This window comes from Lepidothrix coronata, unplaced genomic scaffold (genome assembly GCF_001604755.1).
Source record: "Lepidothrix coronata isolate B3197 unplaced genomic scaffold, Lepidothrix_coronata-1.0 Scaffold20, whole genome shotgun sequence".
Classification (NCBI taxonomy): Eukaryota; Metazoa; Chordata; class Aves; order Passeriformes; family Pipridae; genus Lepidothrix; species Lepidothrix coronata.
Genome location: NW_016690200.1, coordinates 2,471,463 through 2,492,259, shown reverse-complemented (window position 1 = coordinate 2,492,259; position 20,797 = coordinate 2,471,463). Strand labels below are relative to the sequence as shown.

General features: G+C 45.0%; 1 protein-coding gene across 1 annotated transcript in view; it reads right to left on the bottom strand.

Annotated features, from left to right (window-relative positions):
• Window positions 1-18,527, bottom strand: part of FRMD4A (FERM domain containing 4A) — a 180,466-nt gene extending 161,939 nt beyond the window's left edge. Inside the window, exon 1 of the mRNA XM_017807716.1 lies at window positions 18,341-18,527. Coding sequence (XP_017663205.1) covers window positions 18,341-18,499 — 159 coding nt within the window. The 5' untranslated portion in view covers window positions 18,500-18,527. The remainder of the gene's footprint in view (window positions 1-18,340) is intronic.
• Window positions 18,528-20,797: the final 2,270 nt, after the last annotated feature.

The following is a 20,797-nucleotide window of genomic DNA, read 5'->3' as shown; positions in this document are numbered from 1 at the left end:
ATTCACTTTTTGGACTGGTATCTCAATTCCTGGCACAAAAATGTCCTAACTCAGAACGCACCTTTCCCTCTTTGAACATGCACACAGAATAAAACCAAAGGTTGCTGCAGGAAGTCTGGCAGTTTGCTTGTTTTGTGGACTCTTTCTCATCCATGTGCATATGATTACGTGCAAAATTAATGTATATTTTTTTCTCTAAAAATAGAGGTATTTCAGTGAGAACCAGTGGTAGTGGATGGTAGTACTGAAGGAATTTTGAAGGCAATCCTGAAGGTCCTGTGCATTATGTACTGTCACCATTTAATATGCATCCAGGATGACTAGAATTGCCTGGCTGCAACAAACTGTGTTTGGAGCATTTGAAGTTGTGGGACTGCTGTCCCACATCCCCACCTTGGTTATTCTCAGCACTGAAGGAACAAGGGAGAAACCCCCGAGAGGAAAGCTCCAGATTATTCACTGAATGACAGCATGTCACCAAATAAAAAAAAGAAAGCATGAAAAGCAGGTCATGCCTGTCATCCCCAGTGCGAATCCCCTCTGATGCTGACAGCCCTTGTTTCACTATTTGCACAGCCAGTTCCCTTCCCTTGTGGGATAATTAGCAGCCAGGCTGGGCGACGTCTGACCGGGATCTCTGCCCCAGGGTCACCCACACTGGGTCACAGATGTCCTGCCTGTGCTTGAGGAGGACAGGGCCCCCAGATGATGAAGGAGTCTTCTGCCATGCGCCACCTTTCCCCTGCTTTATTGGCCGGGGTGGAAGGAGGTAGGGAGATCAAGCAAAAAGGCCATCTCAGTGTTAAAAACACAGGTAAAGTCTTACATCTTGATGTCCAAGGCTATGGGTTATGTGCATTTAAACCAGCCCTACCACTAAATCCCTGATCCTGAGGGATTTAAATCCAGGCCTAATTCATGACATGACTGTACATCCTAATGGAGGAAGGTCTTTGAATAAACCCTGAGCTCAGTGAGATCCTCCTGAGAAGCTATCTTATCTCACATTTCATCTTCACCTTTGGACATACATCACCCTTGCTCTAAATATCAGACTCTCCCAGTCTGCACAAAGCAGGCTCTTCCGTGGAGAGTGAGCTGAGCTGCATGAATCTGGTCTCTTTTCGCCACTGGTATTCTAATGAGCCCATTGGCCTGAGGATGGACACAGCTCTTTCCCTGTCAGCAGAGACATTTAATGCTGTCTGCATGACCAGCCCCTGAGCAAAGGGGCTGTTTTGGTAAAGTGGAAAGGTGTTGATAAAAGTAGTATTTTGGTAGAGAAAGTACTCTTGCCAAAATGCCGTGAAAATTTATGTTTTGCCAAACATCGTATTTGGTTGTGAAAAAAAGCAGAAAAATTCACAACAATCTACTTTGACTTTCCCTACCAAAATAAAAAAAGTCTTTAATTTGCAATTTCTTTAGAGGTTATGAGAAACATGTAATATAAATGCTGCCGTCAATGTATTTCAATCTTTCCAAACATTTGGTGGTGAATTTTAAAATCTGAAATGCATTATATCAGGCAGGGCCCAGGATAAAAATAAGGAAAGAAACCCTCTGAGAATGAGAATTGAATTTCTTCCATTTTCTGTTTCCACGGCCTAATCTCAAGGGGGTCAGCTGTGTTTTGGGAAGGCAGCACTGCCATAGCTGTGTCTTTCCATTCTTGATCACAAACTGTCACAGCCTCAGAGCGATGCACAGCTTCCCCACCCACCTCCACCACCAACCACCTAACACGGGGCAGTGGGGTGATAGATACTCATTTAAGCTGAGTCAAAGTCAGTTTTGTTCTACAGATTTGAATATTTTGAAATATTTTCTATTTTATACATGCTCCCCTTGTCTGTGCACATTATACATTCTTATCCTTGTGTAAGAATATATAATAATAATAAATTCTTATCCTCTATATAGGAGGCAAACTTCAACCCACAGCTACAGGGCTTGGTTTTTCAACTCAGGTAGCAAATGCTGAGGATGACTGGTCCAACACCAGCCATTGGCTGTGTTGATGGCCATCACAACAGGGGTGCCAGCTGCATCATTACGATACCCTCTGGCAGCAGATCAGCAGCTGCAAGAGTGTACTGGATTAGCAATAAATCAAACACATCCTGTGAACGTTGTTGCAGGATATGATTAATTTCCACGTATGCCAATAGCACAGTGAGCCAGCTCCTCAGTTACTATAAAGCTGCCTAATTCTAGACTTCAGGATTTGGCTTGGTGTGTGCTCACTTGAGACTCAAAGTCAGTTTGCCCATATCAGCACATTAATTATATTGGCTTCTCTGTTCAAGGTCAGATCCTGGTAAAATTTGCAATTTACAGCAAGGAAAGTTTGCCTTGCAGCAATGGATGGAGATTTATGAGAGTTGCTTTGCATTCTAACCATTGCATTCCAGAAAAACATATAAGATTAGTATATTCAGGGAAAAGGGAGCTTGCATGGGTCCAAGCAACAAACCCAAGAGCCAGAAGAGACCACAGTGGGCAAAGTCACTGGACAAATGCACAGACTGAAGTAAATGACACTGTATTTCCAACACCTGTTGCAACATGCCAGGGAAAAATATAAGAAGGTGGAGACTCTTCCACTTCTGCTCCTTACCCTGGTGCCTAAAAGCCCAGATAACACTATACTTGTGGAAGCAGCTGACCTGACACAGCTCTCCATCAGCCCACTGTAAATCATCAGTACGCTCACTGTCATAACTCACATTCATCCCTGCATAAACATGAGCAGAATTTAGCCTATTAATATTTCTGCATTTATCATCCCTCCGTCCTTTCCCCAGATCTGGGGACTCCAGGCCTGAAAGAGTAATGGGGCTGGTGCAGCCTGTTGTAGCTGAAACATCCTGGATGGGAGAGAAGGTCCTAATATCTCTGTGCAGAATGGCTGAAAGAAGACCAGAGGGAAAGAGCCACTCCTGGATATCTGTGGGGTGGAAAACCTATTGTTTGGGGTGCAACTCAGTTCAGGCTGTGCTTTCCTGGTGCTTGGGAGGAGCATGCCTTCTAATGACATGATTATGTCCCTGTTGAATTGTTGGCCTTTACAGTGTTTGGATTTCCTGGTGACTCCATTGTGAAGGGCCCCATTCACTCAGGCATGTTTACCCAGCTGCAGGAGATTCTCCAGGGCTGCCGTGCTCAGGACCTGGACACAGCACCATGGATTGTGGGAAAGAAAAAAGCAATAAGCTCGAGAGGAATAAATGAAGAAGAAATCATGCTGGAAATGCTTTATTTGTTATGGGATGGCTGCGAGTATGAGATGGCCTCATCCCATGGGGGACAATAAGCAGATGCTCTTATTGGGAGCAGTGCATTCAGGGGCTCTGCATTACCTTTTCAGGACAAAATTAATGTTGGTGGCCTCAACAAATGTGCTATTTTTTTTTGCACTGAGGTGATTTAGTAAATCTTAGCAACCAAAGGAAATGCAGCACTGGGTGTTTGGGTTCCCATCCAGTCTTAAGTGGAAGACTTTCACTGAAGTCAGGAAAGGAATATCAATTTAAACCCTCTAAGAAGTATTTCAGCTTGCCTGATGTGCAAGCAAGGTACTGTGTATTAACTAGTGAAGCTTGCAGCTGAAGACCGGGAGAGGGTCTGATTATCCTTTCCCTGGGGAGCCTCTCCCTGGGTAAGAGGAAGAAAAGGCTGCCCTAACCTTAACCCCAACCCTAACCCTGACCCTAACTCTGACCTTACACACACACTCGTCCTGTCTGTTCACACAGAGCACAGTGGTGGCCCCAGTCCCTTCCAGTCCAACTGTAATTCACACAAACATTCAAGGCAGAATGTGTGCCTTACATGTGTGGGGGGCCTTGCAAGAGAGGTGCAGTGCTCTTTTGCTGCCTCCCACGAGCTGCAGGACGGCACCCCAGACACTCTGCTCACTCACCCACACATGTAGACTGAGCGGAGCCTTTTAGCTCTCGCTTCAGAATATGTGTAAAGGGACCTTAATGAGGAGAAGAAATCAAATCCTTTTAAGCCCAGCTGCTTGGATCATGGGTAAATCTGTGGGCTGGAATACGGGAAAATTCCACAGAACTGGATTTCTTCTAATTCACTTTGCTGTATGCAATCCCACCACTGCCAAAAAGTGACAAAATTCCCACCTGATGCTGGGCTTGTCCCACACGGTCACAGAGTGAGAAACACCACCAGTGTATGGTAATTGCTTTCGCTTAAAAGAGAGCAAGGAAGAGGAGCAGCAATAACAATAAAAAGGGCAAAGACACACTCAGCCTCAAAGGCTTATAAAAAGCAGCTTAGCCTTCAATAAGTAATTCTTTGAAAAGAAATTAATGGAAAAGGTTACAAGCCTGCTCTTGAGCAGAGCCTGTCACACTGCTCTTTCACATCGTTACTACAAATGGAACAAGTTCGTGGCATTTCTTTTCATTTCAGATGCCCTGAAAGCCTGCATTACTCACTGGACCTTGCATTTTTCCCTTCCCAGTCTGCACAATGCACTGGGGAATTCCTCGTGGGTGATTCAGCGGGTGATGCGCGCTGAGCCCAACCTGAACACCCCATGGAGCCAACAAAACACATCTGCTGGTGCCTGTGGTGGGACACAAGGACACTATTCAACCCAAGCTTGCTTTGCAAAAAAGGAAAGTATGAAAAGGAGGAAAAAAAAATCAGGGTTGCTGGGACGGTGCTGTCCCTTCCCCTGCAGGAGGTGGATGAGGATGTGGCACAGTTGGGAAATCAGATTGAAGATGGAACAGGGAAACGGAGCCTGAACTTTACAAACTCGGGGTTGCCCTTCTCATGCAGCCAGGCTCTGTCACTAGGTGGTACTGTGCATCACAGCTTCGTGCCTTCTCCTAATTCCTCACTCCTCTATCCATTCCCTTGTTTTACTGGCAAGTATTGTGTTTTGAAAGAGGGAACCTGTTGTCCAAGTCCTCATATTGCTCCTGACTTCACACATTTTTATTGCTGAAGACAATTAAAGATTCTGACTCAGCTAATGCTCAGGGTTGGTGCCTGATTTGAGTTTTTGCTGTCAAACAGCACGTGTTTAATGCTGCCTCATGGAGCTGTTTCATGGTGGGTTACAACACCTTTCAGCTCCAGATGCTCAGGCTCCTGAAAGGGAAGGCCCAAACAAATCAAGGATGGTTCTATGAAAACAGGGAAAGAAGAAAGATCTTTGATTCTTTTGGTAATGAAACCCTTGGTTCTTTGAAAGATCCTTATCAATCTTATCACTGCCTGGGAAAGGACAACAGAGGGATTTGTTGGATTTTCACTGCGCTCCTTTGGCTTCCTGGTAAAAATCCAAGTTCAAGGGATTTGAAAGAACTTGGAAAAGAGGGTATTTTTTGCTTGTGCAAGAAAGCCTGAGCAGCCCAGGGGCAGCAGGGCCACATAACACACCTACCCTTGCTTCCACACCACGTCCTGCTGCAAGTATTTTGTGCAAAGAAAAAGCCTGTACACCCGGCTCTGCCTCCTGACCTACAGACAGCCTTGTGCAGCAACTTTGCTTCTATCAGCCTGTGGTGTGGAAGCCACCTCTTGCATTTGTAAGATGAAAGCCCATGACACAGACTGTATTGACTGTATGAATTAGGTGCTGAACGACGGTGCTCTCTCTCATTAAGATAACTGTTATGCATAAAGCAGCTTTTATAGCCTGGCTGGAGTCTCCTGTCAAATGCACTGTCATAAACTCAGATCATCCCAAAGCAGTTCTCAACATGAGAGGAAGAAACACAGACACACAGGCATCCAAGTCTTGCAAGATCCCAAGATCCTCCAGTCTCCTTGGCAAAGTTGGGTGCAGACCCCAGTGTCCTTGTCTCAGGCCAGGACAATGGACCCAAGGTAAACTTTTTCCTGTTAAATTAGCATTGCTACTTTATGTCTTTTCCCTCTTCCCTCAAAAAGGAAGCAGCTTATTCAGCATTTCCCAGCATTCAAGTACTCCCCAAAAGCCTCCTGCAGTCCAAAACAGCATCAGAACAACTGCTGATTTGAGGTCCAGTCTTGTCCTAGTCTGACTCCAATTCCACGCTGCTCTAACGGTACTAATTTAAAATTCCCTTTATTTTCATAGCTATGAACACTGTCAAATGTTAGTGATTCTGCAGATTTCACAAAGTGCCAAATGGCCCAGCAAAACCCTCTTATAGTATTTTTTCTGAGCGTGTTTCATTTTGCATGAAGACCTTCTGTGTAGTTCAAAATGTAAAGGACGAGCACACTGATGGGTGATCAAAATGAGGTCAGTGATAACTAACATAGGAGGCTTCTTCAAATAGCTGGTCTCGTGCTCCACAGCTGCTGCTCTACAGTGCTCAATCACTCAGCTGTGCTCACTCCTGGGGTGCCCCGTGAACATGTGAAGCAGCACTTGGAATCAGGAGTGGCATTTGGGTTTTGCCTCGGAGGGAGGTTAGAAGCAGTGTCATCTGCAAGCACTTTAATTTGCTTATGAACAGGACATAGGGTGGAAATGGGGGTGCAACTCCTGGCAAGAATAGCCAGGGAAAAAAATACAAAAAATGCTGAAAAGCAGGAGGAGATACAGCAGATGGAGGGGAAGGAGGTCTGCTCAAATCTCTGAGAGGGCAGATATGTGGTATTTCAAGGATAGTGAAGCTCTTCGAGGCCACAGGCTTGTAATCACCTTGGGTCTATCACCCTGCCCAGGTCTCATACTAGCTACTCAGACAGCAACCTGGTTCCACCAAAGGAAATAGTGGCTAAGAATGAAAGAGAAATGGCACATCCTGAGAAAAGATACATGTGAGAAGAAAGATTTGGAGAAGACCTTTCCTTTGAAAAAACCCTTGGAATAAATCCCAAGAGGCCACCCAAAACATTGTCTTAACAAACTTGTGAGACACAGGAGCAAATGCCCCACTGAGAAAACTTATGACTAGTCTGTATTAATATCAATTAATCCCTGGAGACTTGCAAGGTGTCTGGAGTCCTGTTAGAGGAGAGGGAGACTCCTGAATGAATTCCAGGATAATGAGATCCCCTGAGAGTTGGGTGAGTGAAATAAAAAGGGATGTAGTAAACCAATGGTTATCAGCTCCGACAAATTATCTCTGCCCACCCTTGAGCATTCACAAATCATTTCAACACCATGCACACTCTATTCCCTGCTGTATTTTCCTGGCCAAGTTTCATTTACTTCCAGCCCTCCCAAGTCTGATGCAAGAGGGAGAGGAAGCTCTAATAGCTGTCATGTCTTCCCCATCCACATCTAATGGTTAAGACATTATCCATGTGTATTAATAAATGATAGACACTGGCCTAGGATGAAGGTGCAGTGGGTAGGAGATGGTCCTAGACCTCTGCAGAGCAGATGGATTCATCTCTCCTGGTCACCCCCAGCTATTGACAGCACTGGTAGGAGACACTGTATGTATGAACTTTCTGCTTTATGTATGAACTGGAAGATGCAATGAATCACAGGAATGAGTCTGTGCTTGTTAAACCATCCACAGGTAAGTATGTGATTAGTTTTGCTATTATACAGTCTCCTAGTTGAGATGGCAGTGGATTACTCCTTGGAGCCAGTGTTTATCATCAGCACCCAACAAAGGATCAAGGCTTAATCCTTTCTTCCTGGTTTGGTGTTCACAGGGGCATTGTCCTTGTGGGTTATCACCTGTGACATGACTCCTTGGCAAAGTCAATGGTAGCACTTGAACCTGGGGCTTTCCACACCAAACTAATCCCTTTTGACCTGTGGGTGTAAGACAGAGGAAGGGCAGCATCTTCAGACCGGGGTGACTCTGAAGCCATGTGCCTTTTGCTGAAGCTGGATAATGAAGCCCATAGCTGGGAAGGACTTTGGCCAGGATGTCCGTCCACAAAGGGCTCCTCACCCATGCCAGGACATCCAGGCGCTGCGGCGGGCGATAATATAAAAAAAAAGCCCTGGGGTTCAGCCCCCTCCCAGGTTGCACAGAGCATGGCTGTTTACACTGGCTCTTTCACAGGAATTCAGGATCTCAGTCCTGTGCTATATTTAGGCTGCAAATCTGCTGATATTTTTTTGGTCGCTGGCCTTTGACACACAAGTGTATTTTCTGAGAGGAAAAATTTCAGCTCTTGACTAAGTGGTGGGAAAATACAACCCCCAGAAATGTTAAATTTTCTAAAACCGGAGCCAGGAGTTAGGAACTGACAAGGGGAGTTTACATTACAAATACAGTCTGTTGGCTGAGCCAAATGTTTAAGGCAGCCCCATGTCGGGGACCCTTCGTCTCGGCTAGCAGGACTCAGCTGGCTCCTGACACTTAAGACATCCTGATTATTTACATTTCAGCTTTTACCATAAGAGGAAGGAGAGCTGTTAAAAGCTGATTATCTCGGGAAGAAGAGGAAAGAAGTTGAAACTGGGACACAGTCCATTATTGAGACATGTTGTCTGCAAAGCAACTACTTGTGTTTAGAAAAAAAAGAAACAAAAAAGTCCCACTTCCAGATTCCTGGTCTGAGTGTGTTGCAGGACTGGGATCCAAGGGGAAAAGATTTCTGTGAAAACGGCTTGAATGAAAGAATCCCTTTGTAGGAGGTTATGACTGATAAATCACAGGAATACTTGTGATATGATACAATAGTGGCAATTAAGAGACATTTCAGATGACGAATGCCTGAGAATATGCGATGCAGTGAACTTCCCAGAACCTCTCTTTTCTGAGATGAACACTGACTCTATTCTCACTTTAACTAGAAATTATCCAACTCCCTGTGCTGCTTCCTCCTTCAATACCTCCTCATCCCAGTGGCTGCTCTGATATAATTTGTCTGGCACAAACCATTCTTCATTTGCAGTCTGGTTTTGCAAAACCCCTGATTGATTACCTGAGGTCTTGCAAAGCCCAGCTCAGCTGCTAGCCCTACTGATACTCAAAGTTGTTGTCTCAGCTGTGGCTAAGCACACGAGGACCTGCACGACTCTAGGCTCCTCTGGATCTAAAGAATATTTAAAATTTTTTTTTTAAAAAAGGAAAAAGCAGAGGTCAACTTAAGTACAGCAACTTGCAGTAACATAAAGATTCCCAGCCCTCAATCAGGTCTCTCTTCATCATGAGCTGTTTCTTTACCAACATGGAAGTGGATGTGTTAAGCCCCTGAACACAGAGGTGTTGAGATCAGGACTCACGGAAGTAGAGCAAGGAAGGTTTGCAATGACTGTAAACCCCACATTTCTGCCCTCCTGGAGCTTTACGAGACCCCCTCGACTCCCAGCATTCAGCAGCTTCAGCAGCACAGTGACCAGTTGATTGAGTAATTGCACACAATGGGGTTTGCAAGTTATGCAATGCTGCAGACATGGGGTGACTCCTGCCAGGTGCTGGACAGATGCTAATCCCCCATTGGGGTGCCAGATGCAAGTTCACGGACTGGAGGAATTTGACCTTGGATAACTTTCTGTAGTTGAGACTCAGTGCTGCCTGTCATGCAGAGCCCTTCTCCAGGAGTGGGGGATAGGACCAGCCTGAAACTATGTTTTGTCAGCTGTTTTGGAGTCTCAGTGGACTCACATGTTAAAAAAAAAAACAACTCCTAAACTGAGAGGAGAGGAAGGAAAAAAGGCAGGGTTTGAAATCCCGTGACAATTTCCCTCCAGCTTGGGCTCATAAGTTTCCAATTTAGGAAAACAACAATCCTCCTCTGCTGTGAGCTCACGTGAACACATGCTGTGTGTAAGGAGATTTAAACAAAGACTGTTATGGGTGAATCAGAAGTGGTGGACACTAGAAATGGCTCTTTATATTTAAACTTTAAAAGTAATTCATGTGCCAATGTTGGCTGTAGCCACTTGTGGGTGTCAAATATGCATAGGGTTAATATCCTCCTCAATCCAACCTGGAAGGGATGGAGGGAAAGAAAAAACTCCCATGCCCAAGAGCAACTGTTTTTCTCTAAGCAATTGGATGCTATGAGCTGGATGTGAACACAGTTTCTGCAAGGGTGCAGCTGATTCATGGCAGCATCTTGGATGCAGCTGCAAGCACAATCAGGGCAGAATTGCACCAATGGCATTAGTCAGCTCCACCTTGTCTCCAGGAGAACATCTGAAAGAAATGGCACCCATTGCACAAAGCTTTTGGTGGAGCCTCAAAGACATGTTGCAAACAGTGAAGGAAAAAGGATTTTTTTCCCATGATCATCTTCTTCTATGCAAGAGAAAAAACACATAGAAGCATGATGGGACTGGACCTGTTCTGGGGCTACTCTGAGCCATATATTCAAGGTGGATTTTTCTTTGAGGGAGAAGGAGTTGAATCAAACAAAAGTTCTTCTGGCAAAACTCCCCACTGTTTCCAGTTTCTTTAGAGGTTTGACGTGTTCACAAATATCTCTCTGGGGAAGCAAAGCTCTTTACCAAAAGCAGGTTCCTGGGGGCCTGTCCCATTACAGAGCATGTTGTGTTAACTGCAACAGCTGAAGCTGGATGACTTGAGGGGGCAGGGCTGCTGGGCACTTTCCTGATGGCTGCCAACCTTCCTGCGGGCTTCCAGAACCTTCCACTGAGGCCTTGGATGACATGTATTTAATCAGAACAACATGACTGAGCTCTACCTCACAGGAGTGTGGGCGTTTAATACTTTGACACAGCTCTTTCTAGTTTCAGCACAAAGGGGTAGACAATCCCCAAAGAGTGACTTGCATCAAGACTCCTATCTTGGAAGGGTCCAGCATGGATGAATTGCCTAATTTTTGACAACTAAAGGAACACAAAATGCATTCCATCTCGTGTTTCAAGACTCTGAGCATAAAACAGCTAAGCACAGAGAAAAAACAGTTCAGACCTGGCTTCTGCAAACCCAGGAGATCAAAAAGTATTTCCTTTGCCTTGCTGGAAGGTGCATTTCTGCTATAAGCAGGGTGAGCTGGTGAGGATTGTCTCCACTGAGACAGTTTGTATTCTCTGTGGAGAGCACAGTTTTCATCCCTTGCAGACTAAAGCAAAGAAAGGACAGGAATGCTCAGCCATTGGTGGTGGCCTCCAAGAGAGCTCACCTTTGGGACAGACTCAGATCTACTCTGGTTAGGAATAATTCAGCATTACTTGTGTTTGCTCCTTGACCGGTGGCCTCTATAAGCTGCACTGGCAGTCCTAACTCATTTAACACCTTGAAAGACTTTGCCCACCCATCTGGGGCAGTCAGACTCCTTTCCCATGAACAAACTAGTACTGGAGATTGAATGTTTCTCACAGGGAGGCAGGTTGGAAAAATGCTCAGAGGAGCAGAACAATGCCAAGTACACCTCCCCTTTAAAGAGGCTGCTGTATTTCTTCAATGAAAAAAGCTCAGTCATGAGATTTCACCACTTCTCCTACCATCCCTAAAAGTTCATGTAAAGACAGATAGGAGGGCCAACATTGTTTTAAAGTCTCTCTAATTTTCTAGCAGCACCGAACAAGCTACAGCCCATGGAAAACACGACAGTGTTGTGTCTGTTAACAATTAGTTAACAAGCCCCAGCCTGGTGCAGCTCCATGTTAGCCTGAACAGAAAGGCAGCACAGTAATCCCTGAGGTGATTTAATGGTCCAGGCTCAACTATTGCCCAGAACACCTCTGGAGCTTCTCCCAGCCCTCCAGGAAAGCCCTGTGCCTCTTGCCCTGACCTACAGCTGCCTTGCTGCACTGGAAGGGGAGATGAGACCCCACAAGCTGAGGGGAGTAGGTGTTTGTGACTGCTCAGGAGACAAAAGTGTAATTGCCCCAAACTTCCCAGGTGTGTAAGCCCTGTGTGCTCCTCTAGTGAGCCCCACCATGACATTTTACTTTGAATTCTTGGCCTCAGGCAACACGTCCCAAATATCCATCCAGCTTTACCTGAACCTGGCTGCTACTGCCCTCTTGCCCGACGCAGTGTGGGATGAAGGCCAGCCCTAGGCAGGATAATTTGGCATGTCCCAGAGAGGGAATAAGCAATAATGTCTAACTGGATATTCTGAAGCATTAGCATTTTGACCTCCTCTCCACTGTCACCAGTGCTGCGAGGGGCTATGGTGGGGCTGGTGGCAGTGGCACAGGTCCTACCAGATTGTCCCAGCCCTTCCCAGCTCTACAAAGGCAGGGGAAGTCTGTACCAAATGTTGAGGGCAATTTTACAGTGTGCTATAAAAATACGTGGGGATGGGAACTTATGGAACACCTCTTGTGCTTTCTCCATAGATGTCTTGAGTGGAAATGCCTTGAGGGTCCCCATAGGCTCTTTTTCCCCCGCCCCGTCTGTTTGCATATGATTTCTGGCAGAGATGAATTTTTAACATTTGATTTTCTCTCCCCTCCTTCTCCTGTATAACCTTCTTTACTTCTGCCCGCAGTGAAGATGGGGTGAGAAACTCTTCAAGCCAAAAGCTCCTGAACTGCTTTTAGAAACATATGAAGCTCATTAGCCTTTTCTTCAGCTCTAGGGGTTTTAGGTGGAGGGTTATTTTTTCCTCTTTTTTGTGTGATTTGTGTTAGTTGTTGTCGGGTTTTTTTGTTTGTTTGTTTGTTTGGTTTTTTTTGTTTTGTTTTTGTTTTTTGGGAAGCAGTTCAAGTCTCATAAATGCTTAAATATATAATAGTAAAGTTTGAGAAGTCTCAATGGTAGCTCCAGACACTGTGGACTAGCTCAGCAAAGAGCGCTGGGGAAGAAAAGTTATAGTTGCCTCCCCTCAAAATTGGGAATTAGGCAGGCTTCAAGCCTAATCAGGCTTTAGGAGGCCTGAAACCTCCCGAACACCAGCTGTACTGGGGCATCACAATGTTCTGAGAACAGAGCAGCGGCCAGCAAAGAGCCCTGCAAACACAACTCTATGGGTGGCACCAGTACCCACATCCACCATTGTCCTTATGAGCAGAACACTAACAGCCCCACTGAAAAACTCTCTGCCCAACACCGGAAGACATCTGGGTTTGCTGTCTTTCAGAAACAGCTTCAGCTACAACTTGAGACCTGAATAAGGTTCCATTCTCTTTAGCTAACTAAAGTGAATTTTGTTGGCTCTTTTCTCCTGCCCACCCAACACTCCCACATGCCTAATTCCCCATTTCCTCAGCCTTCACCGTGCCAGAGCTGACTAGATTAATGGGAAATGTTAATATGTCAGGCCTGGAAGGAAAGCAAAGAGCTGGTTGTGTTTGAATTCCACATTAATCTACTTGGTGATGAAGCTATAAATCAAAACTTGGAAGTTTTACCAATCTGAAATGATGTGTTTAACATTTCAGCCCTTTCCTTCCTCCCTCTTGCCTGACATTGATTTGCACAGCCTTTTACAGCAGCAGGGCAGGATTGCAAAATGCTTCTTTCGCTCTTGAATCTTTAATTGTGCTTAAACATAATAAGATGTCTTCAAGGCAAGCAGGGTGAAGAATGGCGCTGAAACAAGAATGGAATTCCCAAATTGCTCCTTTTTGAGGAGGAAGACCACATTCCTCATAGTGTACATGGGATTGTGGGGATGTCTCAGAGCCCAACAGGAGGTGGAAACAGTCTGTCCCAGCAGCGTGCCAGAAATCCACCAAGCGAATGGAGGAGAAGCCTCAAAATCCTTTGACTCAACTCCCCAATGCCCATGGCAGCTGGGGGAAAAAATCCTTAGCACTCCCTGCCAGCAGTGGGCATCCTGTGGGAAACACACTCAAATGTGCCCACCCAGCACCTCTCCTCAGGGAAAATAAAATTACAGGATCTGAAAAGCGGAGTCACAGAATGATTTGGGTTGGAAGTGACCTTAAAGATCATCTAGTTACAACCTCCTGCCATGGGCAGGGACATCTTCCCCTAGACCAGGTTGCTCAAAGCCACTTCCAACCTGGCCTTGAACACTTCCAAGGATGGGGCATCCATAGCTTCTCTGGGCTACCTGTGCCTGTGCCTCACCACTCTCCCAGTGAAGAATTAATTCCTAATATCCAATAATTTCTTCCTAGTAGCCAAAATTAAACTTTTTACTAAAATATGGAACGATTCATGAATTTGTGTGTCTGCCAGCACAGCAAAAGCTCTTTCCTCTTCTTCATTTTAGTTGAACATCCAGCTCCTTGATGCTACAGCCCACCTCCTTCCTTATTCCCATTGCCTGTAACTGGACATGTGAGGAGCAACGAGGCACTGAAGACAACTCTGTGCTTGTGTCTATAGCCTGAAGTGAGTAATTTTATCTGTTTCTGCCTGAAGTAAAATTACTTAACTGTCTTTCCAAGTACTTGGTGGATAAGAAGCATCATATAAAAAGTACACAGCACTACTGCATACAGTGTGTGAGGAATTAAATGTCTGTGATTGGTATCCTTGAGAGATGACTCTACATCCAATGGTCTACCTCTGACTTGGTAGGAGCAGTTGGTGAGATTTTCAACAGACAGACACATAAACACATTTTTACTGAAGATGTAGGTCCTGGACTGCCTAATGTTCTTTGACATTGCACAGGCATAGCCTGGAAACTAAAACATTTGTTGATGGATTTGGAGATTAAATAAATAGTGAATTATCTTCAGGATGTTAAAATGCAGAACTGACTGCCTATCCCATAATAGTAAACCAGCCCTCCCCCAGTACTTCTTGAAATGTGAGTATTTCTGCAAAAGCAGACACTGTGTTAGTTCACAGGACCATTTGTTTAGTAGGTCAGAGCAGTCAGACATCTGGGCATTGGTAAAAATACATCCGACAGCTCGGTGGCATCTTGCACAACTGACTGTCTGAAAGCCTCGACTGGAAGTTTATTATTTGTTAATCTCCTTTTTCAAATGAATTCCAATCATGCAGTCAGGAAACCACACGGTGGATCACAAAACACAATTAAAATATAAAAAGAATTCTTTACAATTAAAATATGGCAACTGGTGAATATTAGCCTCACTGAAAACAGATCAAGGCAACAGTTTTGTTCAGACTGGGAAGACAAATGTATCCCTGGGAATCAAAGCAGACTTGCAGGAGGATTTATTTTCCAGGAAAAGAAACACAGCCTGAGACAGATGATGGTACCTTGCTTCAGGGTACCAAAAGCCTCTAGTTCTCAGATGGCCTAAGTACCAAAGCATTGCTTACAGACAGTGAGAAATGGAGTCACTCAACATCTGTGAGACAAATCCAGTCTGGAGACCAAGAACGAGGGAACAATTTTGTGATTATTTTAACCTATTTTATAACAACTACTACTCAAAGTGCAGCCTGAGCAAGTCCAGACTTCTGATTGCTGTGTCAGTTTGGATTTGAAGATTGAAATCTCAGGTGTGTCATATTGCACTCTGACCACCACAGCCAGCAGCAGCCCAAAATTGCTATTCCATCTACCTCTGCTAATGCAGTGGCATTGCCACTGACTTTCTGAGACCCAAGAAAGCAAAGTCTCTCTTGTCAGACATAAGGGGAATTACACTGATTATGTTGATGCCTGGAGCTTGTTTTCTTTTCAAGAACTATTGCCTGTTGTATTGGCAGTAAATCTGGATTGTACCCTCTATACAGCATTAGTTTAGTCTTTATATATTTTGTAGATGGGAGACTAAAAGGGACTTTCAAAGTTTTGGAAGGTTGTATGGTGGAGATAACAGTTTAGGGCAAGGATATAAAAAAATTCTCCAAGTCAGGGATGCAGCCATGGCTTTGGTTGGTGGTACAAAGGAGGAGCTGAGTCCTCCCCAGTGGTGTGTGCCCAGCACATGGGTCTTGCTCAGCCAGGAACCTGGCTGTGTGCTACACTGCTCTGCTACCCCCAGCTCAGTCACAGCAAGTGGCCCCAGAAGCAGAGATGCACTGAGTTGTGATTAACTCAAAGAAAAAGCACAAAGCATACTTTTCAGAGTATGAAAAAGTTTTGCTTTATTTTACAAAGTTGACTAATGTTTCTTTTTAGGTTTTTTTGCTTATAGTATCATGCAGAGGTCCCACAGCTGATCTGCTTTGCTCTTAAGATGCAATAGCAACAGGGATTAAGATATAGTAGCAACAAAAACTATCATGGTCAAGAGCTTATTTGCTCATCTAAGTAATAAGCAGTGGAAGAAGTTTCTGTCTCTAGGAAGTGATTAAACTGTCAGGCTTTCTGTCCAAGTAATATCCTACTAAAATACTCTGCCAGCATTTAAATTGGAGGATGCTGGCTACTGGAGGAAATGCTTTTAGGATTAATATACATAAGTGTAGAGTTAGCTATCAGCTCATCCTGGCTGCTAATAACACTGCTGCTGCTGGATCTCTGCAGTGATGAGATCCCTTTCCCAACAAACCTCCACCCAGCAGCAGCTCTCATGGTGCCCGACCCATTATTTCAGATCCTCTCCAAAGAACTGGAAGCTCATGGGCATTGACAAATAAAGTGACGTGGTTTTCCTGGGTTTTGCATGTGTTCACTGACTGTCTGAGAAACAAAAAGCTATGCAAGTCCACCCTGACCTGTGAGTGTCAGGGTGCATTGATGCTTGTTTGGGTGGGAAGGGAGGCACCTTTGCTGGTCCCGTTTCATTGGTGACTCTACCAAAGGGGGATAACATGCCAGGAATGTGATATAATGCCATGGGGGATAGCTGAAAGCATGTGCATGTTGTAATGGAAAAAGTTCACTTGTGGATGTGCTCAGTGCTCACAACAAAATAAATCTGTTAAAAAGCCAGCAGTCCTGGGATTTGTCACAGGCAGTAGCATCTCCTGGTGCATGGTGTGTAGGCTGGGATACATTATTAACAATCAGAATCTGGACACATCTGGAAACTAACTCCTTAGTTTTTGGGGATGCTTTTACTTAGGTGGGGTGTAAAAAAAGGGTTAAGCATTGAGCCCTTTTGCTTTCCCCTCCCCTTTCCCAGACCCGAGTGAGCTAATTGGCTTCAGGTTCAGATACTTAAAACAAGCTGCAGAGAGAGGATGGGGCAGCCCCACACCACAGGCAGCCTCTGCACAGGTTAACTGTGAGGTGAAACCAGACAAGACCCAGCACAGCCCAGGGAGGGCAGCTTGGTTCACCTGGAGCCATCACAGTGGTACCTCTCAAGGGGGTTTCAAATTCAAGCCCTGGGGCCACCAGGGCAGTCAGTGGGACAAAGGCCCTTCTGCGTTTGTGTTTCTGGCTGTCTTCTGGAAAAAGTACTTAAAATAAAAATGCTGCCCATGCTTGCTGAACTCCAAAGACCATAAAATCTATTCCTGAAGTCTGCTGAAACCAGACCATGATTTGAAACTGGTTCAAAGTTTGCTGAAATTACTAAGAGCCTTGCCCTGGTCTCCCTCTGACCAACACACACGCAATTTCTACAGGCTTTTAATCTGCCTTCTTTTGTGTAACTTGGCTTCACACTTGGAGACTTCCAAAGCACAGGAAAAGTGAAATACCGAGTAAGTGGGAGTAGCAGAAAATGCCTTTTCCAAATGCAAATACCAATCAGTCACTCCAGCGTCCGGCATTAAACAAATCTTTGGAGATGATGAATATTTTAATGGGTTTGTCCCCACAGCAGAATAAATGCCTAGCCTTAGTTGTCTAGGGTTGATTAAAAAAGCAGACGAGCTGGATACTGGTTGGTTTACAGTGCCTTTGCAACCTGGACTCACCTACGGACTGGAATGAGTTGCTATTCAAAGTGACATTCAGTTCTAGTTCCTTCACTGTGATGTTCAGCTTATTTAACCCAGTTTAGTCAGTCTCAGAAACACACACAGTTTATTAGAGCTGTGTCATTATACCTCAAGCTGCAAGCAATTACTGTAAGCCTACAGAGAAGACAGTCAACCAAGCCCCAAAGCTCTCAATACCACATAAACCATACATTGAGTAAAACAAAAGTTTTAGACAATCAGATGCCCGGGACTTTGCAAGACGAAGCAGTCAGAAGGCATTGCACAAGTCGAGTAGGGATAACTAGGGCTGCTGCAGTTTAAAACCCCCTGCAAATGCCCATTTACCACAGGTTAGGTGCCTTTAGGCATCATTTCCCCTGGGTAAGTTATAAATTATTCCTGTGCAGCTGCAGAGACAGTGTGAGGACACAGAGCAGCTAAGGTTGTACTTATGAGTATAAAGCTCAAGGAAAGAAGATATAGCAGATTGAACTTTAATTTACTTTCACTTATTTCCCTCTGCTCTGTGGAACGGAGAGTTTGGACCTGTGTTCCACCATGGGAGACCCCATCACGATCCTCCTAACCAAAATGTTTCTCCTCCCACACCTCCCCTGCCCATGCTGTCTCCTCTGTCCCACCGCTTATGTAGGACCCAAAGCGGTCAGTAGGAACAGGACAGGACCCTGTGAGACTCCCAGGGGGTCTCCCCCCTGCAGCACTGGGGTTTGAGGGTGTGGCCTGGTGTTTTGCAACCCTACCTGATAAACGTCTCTGGAAATGCACCATGGCTTCAGCATGAGCTGCAGGACCCTCAGGTTTCCAAAGCGGCAAGTCCTCAGAGCCCGGGATGTCAGGCTCCACACCAGGCTGTCCCAACTGTAGAGCAGATCCTCAAAGCCAAAGAGCACAGCAGCCATGCCAGCTCCCTGTGTGAATCACCCCGGATTCCCTGCTTAGAGGCAACCAGCTAATCCCAAGGTGCCTTATGAACTGCAAGGTTAAAAAGTCACTGCAATTTCCATCAAAGAAGGAGAAATAAAAGCAAGCAAAAAAAAAGAAAAAAAATATCAACCACCAAACCACCAAACCAAAACGGACAACAAAAAACCAGCAGCCAAAATAAACTGTTTGGGGATGTGTCTTTCTGCCTTCGCACACGCCCTTCAGGATGTGGTTTCTCCCTCTGTGTATCTTCTCAAAGTGAGTCCTGCTGCACCCAAAGATGAGCAAGGAAGAGGTAAAAATACCTCTCCTGACTTAGGAAGGCAATTGCACATCCCTCGCAAAGGGCTTCTTGGTAACACTGCATCACCTCCCAGCTCTCCGCTGCAGAACCAAGAGGCAAACTTGGATCCAAAGTCATCACTTTGCATGCTCGGTCCTGGGACTCCATCCAGAGGGAAGAAAAAAGCCGCTCACTCTCCGTCTGCCAACATTCCCAAGACATTCCAGTATTGGGCTTAACTCTTTCAAACACTCCCAAAGAACATCTGAGAAGGCAGCTTTGCCACATGCAACATTTCATCCTTTCGTTTTGTGTGTCGACTCACCATTGCACAGTTACACTCCAGTCTTTTCCCCACTCAACTACCTGGTCTGGAGCCTTTTTATATTTTGAACTGAGAAGGGAGCTTTATCTGTACATGAGAATTATGCAACGGTCTGCAAAGCACCTTATTTACCCAAGGGGTGATATTTTGGAAAGTTTAATGGATTAAACAATGGCCTTTTAAAATCAGTCTGATTCAGCTGGTGTGGACATATTATTAACCCTTGATGTGCTCACATTCATAAGGTTGGGTCTCATCTGAACAAGCACAGGAGAATGCAATACACTTCTCTTCATCTGATCTGGATGCCAAAATACCCTTTTTGGTCTACAGATACAAAAATGGCATCCTTTATTTACACTTTTTACATACACTTCTGGCATCCCTTCCTAAAATAAGTATTGAAGAGGGATCAGTTCCCTGACTGTTTCCCCTCAGGAGCACATTGTCTGGGTGGAGACTTAATGCTGTCAACATCTATGATGAGCTGAGCTGAGGGAACTGGTCCAGTGAGGGTGAAAATACATTATCAACATGAGGATTTTGGAGTTCAGTTAAATCACCACAAAATCATGCAGTTATGTTGCAAGACATTTTCCAGCTAAATCGCATGAGTGCTTCTTCTACATATTTAATCACCAGGTGGGGAAACTGAGGTGGAAGTATTTTTATCAAAGGCACAGTGCAAGCCAGTACCCTTGGAGACAACTGCCTGTCAGTGCTATTTTTCACTCATTTCACTCTCCCTTCAGAGGAATGTGCAAAAAAAGGCCACAGGACTTGGAGAGAGCTGACAGGAGTCAGCTGGAGAATTCCTACATGGAGTTGCTTCCAAGGAGGCACTTTTTAGAGGGGTAGGGAGGACAACACCAGTTTGGACTGAAATGATGAGGGACTTGAACTCCTAAAGCTGCTGGTTTAGCAGAGCTGAGTAGGCATAATTTCCGAAAAGCCTCAGTGTCTTCTCTGATTCAACTCCCTGGAGAGGGAAGGAGCAGGAATATTAATATCTGCTTGATTTTCTGTAGGTCTGTCCCACCATGACCCCATCCATAAATTGTTTTTTGAGGACTGGAGGACACAAAGCAAGCCGTGCGTCATGATAACTGCACAAGGATGCTCGTCAGCTCATTGACTGGGCAGGTGGAGGGCCAGGAAAATACAGCTGCAAAATTCATGTTCTCAGCCTAATTGCTTCTTCAGGACTTTGTTTTTAGAGAGGCTTCATAAAATATGGTAATAAAATCGTAATAATGTTTCCTTCAAACTTGTTAGAAGCTATTCATTCTGCGAAGTGCAGTTTTCCTTCCTCCTCTCCCTCGCACTGCCTGTTTTCTTGGTGTCCAGCCTTTGCTGTAGTCTCCCTAGGCTCATCATCTCTTGGTTGTTTGCCTGCCTGTAAACTTGGTAACTCTGCTTCTGTTAGCAGCGATGCAGACAAGGGATCAGGAACATCTCCCTTATAAAGCCTCATTTGAAAGAAAGGTACTTTTTTTCTTATATATAAATTGACTAGACAATATTTGCTCCAGGCTACAGCCTGATATACAAGGTGTCTGCCTGGGAGCACAGGAGAGGAAAAGAAAGAAATGTGTTTGATAAAGGAAAACAGAGGGGGGAAAGAAAACGTAGCAAGTGATTGCTCTGGGATGTGACCTAACCCCT